The sequence below is a fragment of the Arvicanthis niloticus genome, chromosome 12 (assembly GCF_011762505.2).
Source record: "Arvicanthis niloticus isolate mArvNil1 chromosome 12, mArvNil1.pat.X, whole genome shotgun sequence".
Lineage (NCBI taxonomy): Eukaryota > Metazoa > Chordata > Mammalia > Rodentia > Muridae > Arvicanthis > Arvicanthis niloticus.
The window spans coordinates 22,346,461-22,360,931 of NC_047669.1; the positions used below are offsets into that span (position 1 = coordinate 22,346,461).

The 14,471-nt window shown below is 40.9% G+C and overlaps 1 protein-coding gene across 1 annotated transcript in view; it reads right to left on the minus strand.

The window, feature by feature from the left end:
• Slc49a4 (solute carrier family 49 member 4) overlaps positions 1-14,471 on the minus strand; it is a 70,488-nt gene that overhangs the window by 24,989 nt on the left and 31,028 nt on the right. Inside the window, exons 4-5 of the mRNA XM_034515589.2 lie at positions 13,973-14,102; positions 6,134-6,242 (exon numbers count right to left, since the gene is read on the minus strand). Of these exons, the coding sequence (XP_034371480.1) occupies positions 6,134-6,242; positions 13,973-14,102 (239 nt within the window). The remainder of the gene's footprint in view (positions 1-6,133; positions 6,243-13,972; positions 14,103-14,471) is intronic.

Sequence of the window (14,471 nt, forward strand, 5' to 3'; positions counted from 1 at the left end):
ACATCTCTGGTGCTGGTCCCACCCTGACTTTTACTTTGTTTGAGCCAGGGTCTCTTGTTCGTGGCTGCTAAGATGGCCTTTGAGCTTCAGGAGATGTTCCTGCTCTCTCTCCTCTCACTGCAGCAGCACCCAGTCTGCAGCCTCCGCTCCGCCACTGGCTTTACCAGGTTCTGATGACCTACACTCAGGTCCTCTTGCTGGTGTGACGAGCCCTTTACCCCGAGCCTTTGTCTCTCTAGCACAGCCTCACACATTTTCATCTACCCTCTGGGTGAGTGGCACTGTATGTCCAGCAAGAATGTGTGCCTGGCTGTACTGATGCCAGTCTTTTCAAGCCAGTTATGATCTTTTTTATTTGTTAAATTAAAAATTAAAGTATAATTTTAAATTATGCTTTAATAGCCAGTGTGATCATGGACTCTGTATCTCTCAGAGTTTAAACATAGAAAGATACCAGGAAGGGCTTTTTAGGGTTTGCAATACAAGGCACAGATTTGCAAAATTTGGCACCATTTAAATAGGCTTGCACACTTCCTTATTAGAACTGAACACAGTTGGAATGACTGCCATCCAAAACACAGGTCAAGAACTGGAGAAAACGGCTGACTTGTGGTGAAGCTCAGCTATGGTGTAGCGTCTGAATCCGTGGCGAGTCAGTACAGAGAAGAGGGGGCTTTTATAGAAGGGCTGACTCGTCCTCGGCCACGTGATGGTGCAGAGAGAAGGGACATCTGGAGGTAGAAAGGGAATCTGGCAGACATGGAACCTGCTAGTGTTTTTATTTTGGACTGCCTAGCCTCCAGGACTATTAGAAAGAAATTTCTGTCACCATCAATTTCCTAGTCTAAGGTATTTTGTTAAAGTACGGGGTGTGGACTGAGATAGGCACACGTGGTAGTCTGAATTAATATTGTGGTTGAGAATACAAACTCTGGGAGGAAATCCATCTGAAGCCCAGAAGAGCCTGGCAGAGTTAGGGGAGTATGATCTAGGCTGGGAAGAGAACCCAGAGTGACAGGCTGGACATTTGTATATAACTTTCTTTACAGGTATCTGATTATTTCAGAACATGTATTTAAGGAACAGATATGTGGTTCATCTCATTCACCTAGGAAAGAAAAGCTATGGGTTTGGAGCTCACTGTAGGGTGAGGACCTTGTGAAAACAGACTTGACTTGGGGACCCTGGTGGGCACACTGCAAGAAAAGGGCACTGGAAGCCAATGTCCTTTCATGAGACTAAAGTTTAGATTTAAATGGCTGTGTCCTTGAAATTAGACTAAAGCAGTCCCTAGGTTCTCTCCAGAAAACAAACCAACCAACCCCCACAAACCCCCACAATTCTCTTTGGAGGAAAAATAACACCCTCTTGCTATCCAGGTGATCTCTTTACATAGTCTGTGCCTAACACTCAGCCAGACGTCTCTGTACACAGTAAAGCAGCAAGAATGTATGACTGCACACCTGACATAACAAGCCAGAGAGTGGGACCTGAGATGCAGACTATAAATGAATACTACTAAGAGATGAAAAAGGTGTGTCTATAGAAATCTGTACACTAGAACAGAACAAATCAAAATTTATCACTCAAAACCACAATCAATAAAGTTAAAACTCAGATGAATTTAATAGTATATTACAGCTACAGATTGAAGTGTTGAGCTAAAAAAAAAATAATAGATAAAATATCCAGTCAGAAGCATTGAAGGTAAAAGGATAGAATGCAGTGCAAAAGTATAAGATGAACGGCTAGAGATGCCATGTGATTAGAGGCGTCACGTGACTGGAAATGCAGTGCAAAAGTGTAACCCGTATGGTGCCATGTGAGAAAGTGGAGAACATAAAACTTAAGGAGATGTTGGCTAAACATTTTTAGAAACTGAAGAGACAAGTTCTAGATGCAAAGTCCTACAAACCTCAAGAAGAATGGTTGTGGGACTGGGGAGTAGCTCAGTGCCTGCCAAGCATGAGCAAAGCCCCACGTTAGAGCTCCGGCACTTCATAAAATGGGGCATGGTGACAGGTGACTGTGACCCAGCACTCCAGAGGTGAGGACAGGGAATCAAGGTCATCCTCAGTCACACAGTGAGATTGAGGTCACCCTGGGTTACACTGAGTTCCTGCTGCCAATCTTATTTTAATTTTAAAACAAAAATTAAAATCTACAGATGTTATACTTGTAAAAGAAAACAGGATATGTTCTTATAAACACCTCCCACATCGCAATGGATTCTGGAACTATTTTAAATTAAAAAAATAATGATGGGCTTAAACATATTCAGAGAGGTATAGCCATAGACAAATGGAATAATAATAAGAGTACTACTTAATTAAACTTATGGGATGGGAAACCCATACTTTAAAAAAAAAATAAAGTAGCCTTAAAATGAATATATTTAAAAAGTTGAAAAATCAAAGACACCCAGAGGCATTTATGTTTAAAAATTAGGAAAAGAAGCAAAGCAACTCATTTTTATAGATGAGAAGAGAAGAACATAAAGATGGAAGTATAAATCAACAGAATGTTCAGAAAAGAAGCATTCAATAAAATGCTAATGAATTACTCAAGGAAAAACTATACAAGAAGACAATGATATTCAGGGTAACTAATATCCTGAATAACTGGTCCTGGGGGCTAAGAAAATCACCAGGGAGTAGATGACCATGACATGCCCTTTGCCAGGACACTAAGAAACTGGCCTGAGATGTACAAACAAACAACATAATGAAACTGATTTAAAAGATATATGAGTAATTTTGTAACTTTAAAAAATCTATTTTGAGGGCTGGAGAGATGGCTCAGTGGTTAAGAGCACTGACTGCTCTTCCAGAGGTCCTGAGTTCAACTCCCAGCAACCACATGGTGGCTCACAACCATCTGTAATGAGGATCTGATGCCCTCTTCTGGTGAGTCTGAAGACAGTGACAGTGTACTCACATACATACAATAAATAAATAAATCTAAAGCAATTGCCTACTGAAATGTCAATGTAGGATTGCTTTTTAAGAAATCTATTGTTATTCAGTGTGTGTGTGTGTGTGTGTGTGTGTGTGTGTGTGTGTGTGTGTTTGCTATCATGGATATGCATCACATGAGCAGAGCCAAGGGAGCCAGAGGAACCCTGAAACTGGAGTTATAGATGGTTTGGGGCTGCTATGTAGGAGCTGGGAACTGAACCTGAGCCCTCTGGAAGAGCAGCAAGTGCTCTTAACTGCTGAACCATCTCTCTAGCCATAATTTTTTTTAACTTTTAAAGATACAGATCCAATACTTAAAACAATTTTTTTTTTCACAGAAAAGTAAATGTTTTATACAGTAAGGTCTACCAAATATTTAGAGAAGAACAAAAAATCAAACCTATATATATTTTTTTTAAATCTATTTTTCTATTTTGAAATAGTGTCTCTTTATGTAGTTGTGGCTGTCCTGGAACTCAGAGAGATGCACCTGCCTCTGCCTCTTGAGTGCTAAGGTTAGAGGATGTATCACTACTCTTGGACCACAAACTCATAATCTTATGTTGACACCGGTGCTAAGGATGTGGCTCAGCTGGGAGAGTGATTGACCCCCAGCGGTGCATAAGCCAAGTACACTTCTAGCACTCGGGAAGTAGAGGCAGGAGAACCACAAGTTCAACATCATCCTTGGCTACAGGGCAACTTCTAGGCCAGCCTGGGCTACTTGAGAGCCTGTTTCAAAAGCAACTAAACAAACAAACCCTCAATCCTTAAAATCCTCAACAGACAGGACAAGAAAGGAAAATTACAGTTCCATCTCATTCTGAAGTTCAACCAACCCAGAGATCTTCATAACTCCACAGAACACCGACAGATTAGAGTCCAAGAGCAAAGGGTAAGGAAGCAAAGATGTAACTTTACTTCATTTAAATTATTGAAACTTCGGCCGGGCAGTGGTGGCACAGGCCTTTAGTCTCAGCTCTTGGGAGGCAGAGGCAGGCAGATCTCTGAGTCTGAGGCCAGTCTGGTCCACAGAGCAAGTTCCAGGACAGCCAGGGCTACACAGACAAACCCTGTCTCAAAAAAAAAAAAAAAAACAACAACAACAACAACAACAAAGCAAAGTAGCAACAGCAACAACAATTTACTTAAACTTCCTATCAAATAGCCCTATGCACCGAATGGCTACTGTAGTTTCCTAAGAGAATACAACAATGTATACTTATGAACTATAAGCAAGCAACAATTTTTTTCTCTTTCTTTTGCAATATAGTCTTTGCTAAGTCTGACACCTAGACTATTGAAAAATTGGATTCTGTTGATTGCTCTTTTCTTGTTTAAAACATGGAGCATGATTTTAAGTTTGTTGCATGTGTAATAGGACTGCTACATTCTACTTTCAACGTCGTGGGTGGTGAACATAGAAAGTGCATTCTTTAGTTGTCCTCTACACTGGGTGACTTCTGTCTGACAGGCTGCACTGTGGGGGACAGCCCCGTGTGTGCTTACGGTAGAGAAGAAAAAAGACTTGGGCCTCTGGGAGGGCTACACTGCCACAGTAGCCTGTAGTCTTCAGGGCTTGCTGCAAGCTTTGCTAGCGGTGCTTCATGTAGAGTAAACCTTTGCCTACAGAAGGGACGGTTCTTCATTCTGCACTTAATACTCATGAAACCTGGCTTAAGAGCATAGGCATGTAAGGCCAGATATAGGGAGGCTGAGGCAGGAGGACTGTAAGCTAAAAGCGTACTTACATTATAGAATGAATTCAAAGCCGGACCTGGGGAACTTACCGAGGCCCTGCTTCAAGGGGGCTGAGAGTCCATGTCAGTACTAGAATCCTTGCCTAGCCTGTGTGAGGCCCTGGAAATTTAATTCAGAATAGTGGGGGAGAAACGGTTTTGGGGTGTTGTTGTTCTGGCTCCACACCACTACTCTATCCCTGCTGTCTTCGCTCTACTTTCAACCCTGAGGCAGGCTTCTAGCTAAGCTCCTGGGAGCTCTGGGTATGCGGGCCATTTCTTAGCCAGGTTACAGGGGCAGGAGGGAATGGCCCCACTATGGTCTACTAGCAAGCTTCCTCCTCATTCCTCTCCTCTATTTTTCAGCAAGAAGAGTAGGCAAGAGATTTGAACAGGTAGTCACGAAATATATTGTTCAAGTATCCGCTAACAGTTGAAAAAGACAGTCCAGAGGTCCCTGTGATGCATACAAGGCACAGACACTAGTACATCTAAAAAAAGGCTTCAGACACTGCTGAATAACCATGTGCTCCATCGACGTGGAGCAGATGCACCAGCTGCTGCTGACAGGACTGTAATGGATATGGCCGCCTCAGATGGGATTTACATTGCCTGTCAGAGAAGGCACACGTGAGAATCAACAGTTCCATTTCTAGACTCACAAGCAAAAGAACTGTGCAGGAGGAGCATGGAGAACAATGCATGAGAACGGTCAGTCATAACCCTGCTGTGGCAGCAAGGAGTGGGAGACAACCCAATGGTCGTTAACGGCAGATGGCCAGATTGCTTACTCATAGGACTATGGCAGTGCGCTGGGTCTCTATCTGCCTCTCCTACAATGCTGTCTGGAAGCAAAAAAGAATACAGTAAAGGCAACAAGCATGGTGAAACGGTTTAATCTCATGGGTATTCGTGTGTGTGTGTGTGTGTGTGTGTGTGTGTGCATGTGTATGCATTCTTAAGTGCAGGTTGGAGAATGATGTGGAAAATCAGATCTCTCCTTCTACTATGTGGGTTTTGAGTATCAAACTTAGATCATCATGGTTTTACCCACTGGGACATCTTGCTGGCCCATGGTTGTTTTATAAAAAGGAAGCATCCTAACTCTGAGACAAGAAAGTCCTTAGTATAGCAATATATCAGATGATGAGTTTGTAACTTACTTTATCAATTATGAAACAAAGATAAAGGATGAAGTTACCAAAACTAAGAATTTTTCTCTTCTGTTTATCAGCATTAACAGCAGCCAAAGAAACGCAAAACTCACGCTGATGTTAAAAACCAAGTTTCCAGCTGCCCCACAGGCATCTGGGTTTTGCAACAATAATTTAGGCAACACTTTACCTAATCTTTGAAGCTAAAACCAAAACATATCACCATTATTTATAAATTAAATGAGCTAAAATACCGACAACATATTCAGACACAAATACTTACTTGACTAACATGCACTGGTGTTAAAATCAAGTCCAGAACTCCAGACCAGCCAGCAAACACACCAAGTGGTATTGCGTATGCTAAAGCAATCATCAAAAACCTCAAATTGCTGCAAAAGAAAACATTATTACAAATTTAAAATGTGGAATTTAAACTATTTATGAAATACTTAAGCCATTTTGAAGCTGGAACACAGATTAGGAAGTGTGTGACCATTTATTAATAAACTTGAGATTCTTTAACATTTTAATTTTTTCTAAGAATGTACTCTGTGGCACCCAGCCCTAAATGGGATGATTGTATCAGAGCCCTGCCCTCCAGGTCAGTAGGTGGGAAGACTGTAAGAGCCAGAGTTGGTAGAACCAGGGAACCAGGACAGAGGCACATACAAACTCAGAGACCGTGGTGGCATGCACAAGACCTGCCCAGGTTCAATATACACAAGAGTAGACACAAGTCTCACCCCTACCCAAAAAGCTCTTTGTATATGTCTACTGGAAGCAGGAAATCAGTTTTCTTTAGTGGAGTCACAATGGATAGTATCAATCACACTCCAGGTCAGGCCCCACACTCAGAAATACTTGGCTAACACAAAATGGACCCCATGGCTCTTTTCTCTTCTTTTCTTTTCCTTTCTTTTCTTTTGTGTTTGGCTTTTCTTAAGAGAGATAATACAAAGCTGGGTAGGGAGGGACGTGGGTAGGAACCTGAGATGGATTGGAGGAAATGAAAGCCTATGAAAGTTACAAAAATCCCCAATAAAACAAGAAGTTGCACAAGTAGCCTTTCACTTATAATTCTTAAAATCCCCAGTGTTTGCTGTGCTATACTTATGTACTATATTGCATTTAGGAGGCTGAGGCAGAAAGGTTACTTTGAGTTTAAATTCCAGAACAGCCTGGGTTACAGATCAAGACCCCATCTTAAAAAAAAATCAAAACCAGGGCTGGAGAGATGGCTCAGTGGTTAAGAGCACTGGCTGCTCTTCCAGAGGTTCTGGGTTCAATTCCCAGCAACCACATGGGGGCTCACAACCATCTGTAATGGGATGGTGTATCTGAAGACAGCTATTATACTCATACACATAAAATAAATAAATCTTTTTTAAAAAATCAAACTAAACAAATGAAAACAATACAGCATCTAGGAATGAGCCAGGAAGGCCAGGGACTAACATGAAACAAGAGAGACAGACAGGGAGGAAGGGAGAGGAGGAAGAAGAGGGGGAGGGGCCAGAGAATCTTAAACCTAATTAAGAGAATAGAAACAATCTAAATAGATGGAGAATCTGTGCTCTCAGTCTACATGTATCTATAAATTCAATGTAGTCACAACTAAAATCTTGCTTTTACTTTTTTCTAAAAACAAGAAATATGAAAAATAAAATTCCTTAAAAAGCTAAGTCACCCTTTAAAAAGCTTGGCACAGAAGCCCTTGTCCTGAGACAGTAAGACTAATGGTGCGGCCAAGTCGGTGACAGTGTAGCACAGGTTCACAATAAAGAGGACCACAGGGAAGCATGGAGACCGAGATGCAGAAATCCTACACACAGTGGGATGGCACTGCCAGCCACGAGCCAGGGATGCTTCCAGATGCTGCTCACCCTCTGAGAACACCCCCCCCCACACACACACACACCATTGCCTACAGCATTTACTAAGGTGGGACAGAAACCCAGATGCGAAAGAAAAAACCAACAAGCAATCATTTTTAAAACTGCGCAAAATTATTAGGCAGACAGCAAACCAGGAGTAGACACTTGAAAATGTTTAGCTCAACGAGAGATTTATACTTAAAATACGCAAACCAATTAAGAACTACCATTAAAATTTGAGCAAAACTGTGGAGAGCAACTTAGGTAGACAAAATCTAATAAGCTACAAATCGTAAGATGAGAGTCTAAACCTATTAATTATCACCTAACATAAGTTAAATAAAACAGCTCACAGCTGTTACGGGACAAAATCAGATAATTACAAACTATTGATAATATGGCATCTACTGGGCATTTTTGAGATCAGTCTAGTGATGCCTGGCAAGGTGAGCATAGAGAACCTATGGCCTTACAATGCACCAACAGGAGCATTCTCCAAAAAGACTCTGATCTATGGTACACGAGGGTACCATGGCAGTTGTGCCTTGGCAACAGTGAACTGGAAGCAGTCCAGGTACACAATAGATGGGTGGATAAAAGGTTATTAGCTAACCCTGAGGGCCATTTGTTTACTGAGCAGTGGGGATACAACTTGAGAAGAGAGCTCTCCACATATCATGGACCACCCTCACTAGTGAAGTAAAAAACAAGACAGAAGAGAGAGCTAGAGCTGTCGCTCAGTGCTGGAGCACAGCCTAGCGAGCACAGGCCCTGCCCCAACCCCCCCACCCCCCCACCCCCGGCTACTGACAAGCAACTGTAGTGAGAATGTTGTTTTTTTTTTTTAAAAAAAAAAACTCAGTTATGCTATGTGATTATGATTTGTTTTAATCCTTGGTGTAGGACATGGGCTGCTTCAGTTTGTCCAAAGCCATTACCCCTGATTGTCTTTGTGCTCTAGGAGGGGCGTGATCTTTGTCAGCTGCAGCTAGTTTAATTCTGGGGACTCCGGAGAGGGTATGAATGGGTGAGCTCTGAGAGGGGCTAGGAGGTGCTCCTGGTTGCTGTTGTTGTGGTTTGAGGAGGAGATGGAGATACCCTGACAACAAAGATTGGACTGGCCCCAAGGAACCCAACAACCTAGATCAGCAGGAAGTAGCCTGAAGAGATCTGTGACCCTTTCTCCTCTGACCTTTTTCTCCTCCCTAGTTGTTGGGGGTTAGAAGGGATTAGGGTGGAATAGGGTTGGCAGGGAGGTACAGGTATAAGAACCAAATAAAAAAAAATAGCCCCCCAGAATAGTCATGAAGCAAGCAAGCAACCAACCAACCAACTAAACCTAAAGCTTAAGGGAAGCCCATTTCAGAGCAAAGGTTTGACTGAAAGTTCACATGGAACACAGAGGACAGAGTCCTGTCTAACCATGGAGTACAACCATCTACACAGACCAGACTTGGGGATGAAGGAGCTGGCTCCTCCAGAAGTAAGTTTCCAAAGAGAGCCAGCTAGAGAACAAGAAAGAGACCAACAGACAGAAGAATTCAAGCCAATGTAAAGTGTGTCCCTAATCTAGGTCCTGGTTCAAGTAGCTATTGAAAAGAACTCATGAAGCAGCAGGAAATGCAAATGCTTAGGGTTAGAGAGATGGCTCAGTAGCTGCTCTTCCAGAGGACCCAGGTTCAATTCCCTGGACCCACATGGCAGCTTGCAACTGTCTGTAACTTCAGTTCCAGGGGCTCTGATACTCTCACACAGATATACCTGCAGGCAAAATACCAATGCACATAAAATAAATAAATCATTAAAGAAAACTTTAAAAAAAGAAAATGTAAACAGTAGCTTGATAGTAAATTTCTGTTAGGACCTTTTAAGGGAGGATGACACTACATTTATCTTTTTTAAAAAAGGAGTTCTTAAACAGTTAGGGGCCAAGGCAAATGGATCTAGAATTTGAGCAAAGCCTGGGTGACAGAGTGAGATCCTATCTCAGTCTTTTCAATGTGTATATTTTAACATATATTACATATACTGAGGTACTATATTACATATACTGAGGTACTTCTGGACGAAGTTAACTGTCCTGAGGGAAGCAAATGGGGCAGAGATGAAACAAGGTGGCTGTGCACCAGTAACCACTGGCACTGGGCTCTTGGAAGTGGAGAGGGATTTGTATTACTCTACTTGGTTCATATTACAATGTCCTAAAACCAAAAGCCTAAAATGTCATTCCTGTGGTACACACATGAGGTCTTAAGCATGATTCTCAGCACTGTGATCCATGTCTGTAATCCCAGCATTCAAGAGATAGAGACACTGATTAGGTGGAGGCAGGAGAATCAGAGGATCAAAGTCAACGCTGACCACAGAATGAGTTTGGGGCCATCCTGATCAAAATGACACCCTGTCTCAAAAACAAAAACCACCCAAACAGAATGACGTAAACTGAGACCAGAGCCCTATGAGAGAACTGTATATATTTTACAAAAGCCAAGAGGTAAAGATGTGCTCATAGAAGACACCGAGACATGGGCGGGGAAGGACGAGTAGGGATGTAAATCACAGATGAAAAAAAGTGAAGGAATAAAGGGTTGCTGTGACCCGAGGGACCAGGTTCAGTCCTAGCACAGAACCAGCAGCCATCACCACACGTGGCCGACATACACAAAGGGTCACTTAGCTTACACAGGCAAAATCATTTTAAGAGAAGCCAATCCATGGTGGAAACGAGTTGATGGGTCTACTGTATCCAAATAATGAAATTACAAATTAAAGAGACAGCTTTTTTTTTTTTAAATTAAAAACATTTAAAAAAAATCAGAATAGGAAGTAAGGATTTCTAAATTTCTTTACAAATCCATTGAAAATTATTCTGTAGGCTTCAGGAATGGAGCAAGGCAAGCCTTCAGAATCCCCAAGAGAGCCAAAAGTATAGTGGGTCACCATGCTAAATAAACAAGCCAAGACACAGAGTGCAGGCCTTGGCGTGGTCTTTCATGAGGAGAAGACTATAATCCACTCCACAGCAGACACAGAGCGGCCTTGACTGGGGACATCCCTCTCAGAGGAATAACGTTAACCTGTTGGAACAATCTGTTTACAACTCAGCATAACGGCCTTTAATGTTTTGCATTTCCCACTGACAAACAAGGTCTGCTGTTGGCTCTGTGGTGAGAAAAATTTAGATAAACAGCATTTTAAAGTATTATTATTTTAAACTATCACCTTACAAATGTGTGCTGCAGATGCCAGCTAACTAACAGTTTTTGTTGTATTTATTTAATTATTATATATATGTGTGTGGGAGAGTAAAATGAAAGAGATGAGAGAGGGGACTGATAGAGATAAGTAGATGATAGATAGATGATGGAGATATATAGATAGATAATAGGTAGGTAGACAGGTGACAGATGAAACAGATAGATAAGTTAGATAGGTGATAAATGGCTATGATAGATGGATGATAGAGACAGATATGATAGGTAGGCAGGTAGACAGATAGACAGACAGACATGAAAACTTTTATGAGTTTGTTCATTCCTTCCACCTTATGGATCCTAGGGATGGAACTTGGGGCACTGTGCTTGGTAGCAAGCACCATTACCTGCAGAGCCATCTTGCTGTCCCATGATGCTTTCTAAATTGGTTATGTGGAAGGTAATATGCACGGTGCTATAGTTAAGTGGATTTTCAATATCTTAGAATAAGAAATGTAACTTTATTTGGCAATGTAAAAACAGTGTTCCTACCTACGGTACTTCATTTCACTTTGTCTACAGAATGACAGGCTGTGAACATGTGAAATGGGGATAGCACAACAAGAAAGTGAATTTTTAATTTCTTGCTTTTAGCTAATTTAAGCCTACATTTTAAATCACAAGAAATCAAAAGTACTCTCCCACTAAATGCTATGTATTCATTAGTTTATGTGCACTGTTAGAACTAAAGCCCAGGGCTTCCCACTCACTAGGCACCACGCTACAAAGTGTGTGGCTTCTCTGAGAACTGCACCTCACTTTTAACAATTGTAATGCACAAGCCATTACTGGGGTGCACATACTGTGGTCACCCATCTTCCTGGTTTAATCCTAATTTTCTTCTACACAGTGATTTACTACTGCAGTCTGCTCACTGAAACAAAAGCATCTGTGAAGACCACTGGTGGCAACACGCTGCAGCAGCAGCTCAGAATTACATATCTGCTGTGAGAAGATGCAGGTTGCTTAAGTGGGCAGTGCTAAGAGACACTTTCAGCAAACCCGTGGTGAATTCTGTCAGACATTTGTATTAAACAAACAAACAAACAAATCAAGAGGCCAGAGGTGGTGACATTAATCCATTAATCCATTAATCCCAGTATTCCAGAGGCAAGTGGATGTTCACGGCAAGCATGGTCTACAAAACAAGTTCCAGGCTACTCTTACAACCAAGCAACAAGAAGAAAATGAGTTGCTAGAAATTAGAATTAGATATCCAAATAGCACTCCACACAGTTGTTGGCAGGTCTGAACTTAGGACCTGGGCTAGCTATAAACAGCTTTTGGGATTTTGCATAAAAAGAAAAGTAGTTTTAGATGACAAAATAGTAAGATTATTATTTCAGCTATGGAAATTTTGTTTAAAATTATGAGAAAAAACTAAAGGCCAATTTTATTCTAAAGAAGTGACAGGTCATCAATTATGACCCCAATAAGACCTTTCCTTTAACACCAAGGACCTGTGCAGTCAAGGTGTGAGAATACAACGATTTACTTTTAATTTCAGATAAAAAGTAGAGCATTGTAAATACTGCTCAATAAATACTTTTCAACTATAAATCTAATGGAATTTAAATATCTATCAACTATTTCTAATGAAAACAGAGTCCGTTCAAAGGCAAACACACAATAGACACTGTAATAGTAAAATATCCTATTGATGAGTTTAATACTGACTACACATTAAAATAATGTTTAGATATATACAGTTGAATAAAATACCAAGCTGGGAAGTGGTGGCGCATGCCTTTAATCCCAGCACTTGGGAGGCAGAGGCAGGTGGATTTCTTGTGTTTGAGGCCAGCCTGGTCTACAGAGTGAGTTCCAGGACAGCCAGAGCTATACAGAGGAACCCTGTCTCAAAAAAAAAAGAAAAAAAAAGAAAAAAAGAAAGAAAGAAGAAAAAAGAAAAGAAAAAGAAAAAATACATGATACCAAAATGAATTTTACTTATTCCCTTCTAGTATTTCTTAGTGAGATACTAAAAGCCTTATAATGATATATGTGACCTGGGTATTCGCACAGAGGATACAATGATATAATTCTTTATTGCAAGGAATTTACCATGGAGAAAAGGAATAGAGAGCTCTAAAAAAAAAGAACTAACTAGAGAGCTAACAAATTGGTAACAATTCCTGAGACCTAAATGGGAAAAAAATTTAAAAGGTAACATCAACTGTCTCAAGTCACAATCCACAGTGACATTTGATATGTCTGAAGAGTCAGACTTAGTCCCAGAGCATTTGAGTATTTGAGGACAGTATTTACTCTAACTACATTTAAGTTAAACTGATAAAATAAAGTAACATATTGTACTTCCTAGTCTATGAGCTCAAGGGGGGTATCCTGAGACAGTTTTAGATGATAAAGAATATCATTTTATTACTTTGTATTAACTAGAATCTATGTAATGTATGTTAACATACAATAAAGAACCCAAATAGGAAGAAAAAATATAGCAAATATAAAAATTCCATAATTTCACAAACTATATGTTATAAATTTCTATGTAACAGAAATTATTTATAGAAATTAAGATAAAATATTTTTAGAAATCTAAATATTAGTCTACATGGAATGTGGATAGAGCAAAATTTAATGACATTTTGGTGTAGAGTGAGTTTTCAACACATACTTCTGATAAAATTTAAATAATTAGTAATTTAATTATTATTAGCATGAATTAGTTACAATCTGATTAATACTGAAAAATAAACAGCTCAAATTATCCTTGAACATTAAGAATTAGGGGCTGGAGAGATGGATAAGGGGAAAATCACGTGGCCAGCCAGCAAAGCTGACAACCTGATTCTGCTCCCTGGAACTCACTTAAAGGTGGTCCTCTGACTTCCATGCATGTTGTGTAGTACATCTGTGCCACCCCAATGACAGACAAGCAGACAGACAGACAGGCAGACACTCCATTCTCTCCATTCATCACACTGATGGCAGCCACAGCCACAGCCACACAATGCCCCTGAGTCTGCTCACCTTAGTAACCTACAAAAGCTCCGCCGGTAACTCAGCCGCTGGCTTGCAGCAGCAACGCTGGGAGGAAGAGGAGGTCGGGGCGGGAAATAAGCCAGCGTAGCAGAGAATATTAGGCAGACAACTCCAAATTCTGAAAGAAAAATGAAAGTGAAGTGTTACCCATGATACAAGAGTCAATACTTATTTCTTTAATACCTAGTTGAACAATGACAAGCAAAATTTGATGCCTATACTGGCCCAGAGCATATAGCGTGCACCCCTAAATTCCCCAGGCTATCAATAGGAGGCACGCTATGAACAAAGATGCACAGAGGTGCCTGACTCTTGTCAGATCTCCAAAGGGTGAGAGAGAAACAAAGTTACTCCATGGGAAAGCCCACCCAAACCCTGTAGGAGAGATTCTAAAGCAGCCTCAGATGACTCTATAAGCACATACTCAGAAAGAAGGGATATGGGAGGGCACTAGAAAGAATAGGTTTTGTCTGATGGAGAAGAAGAC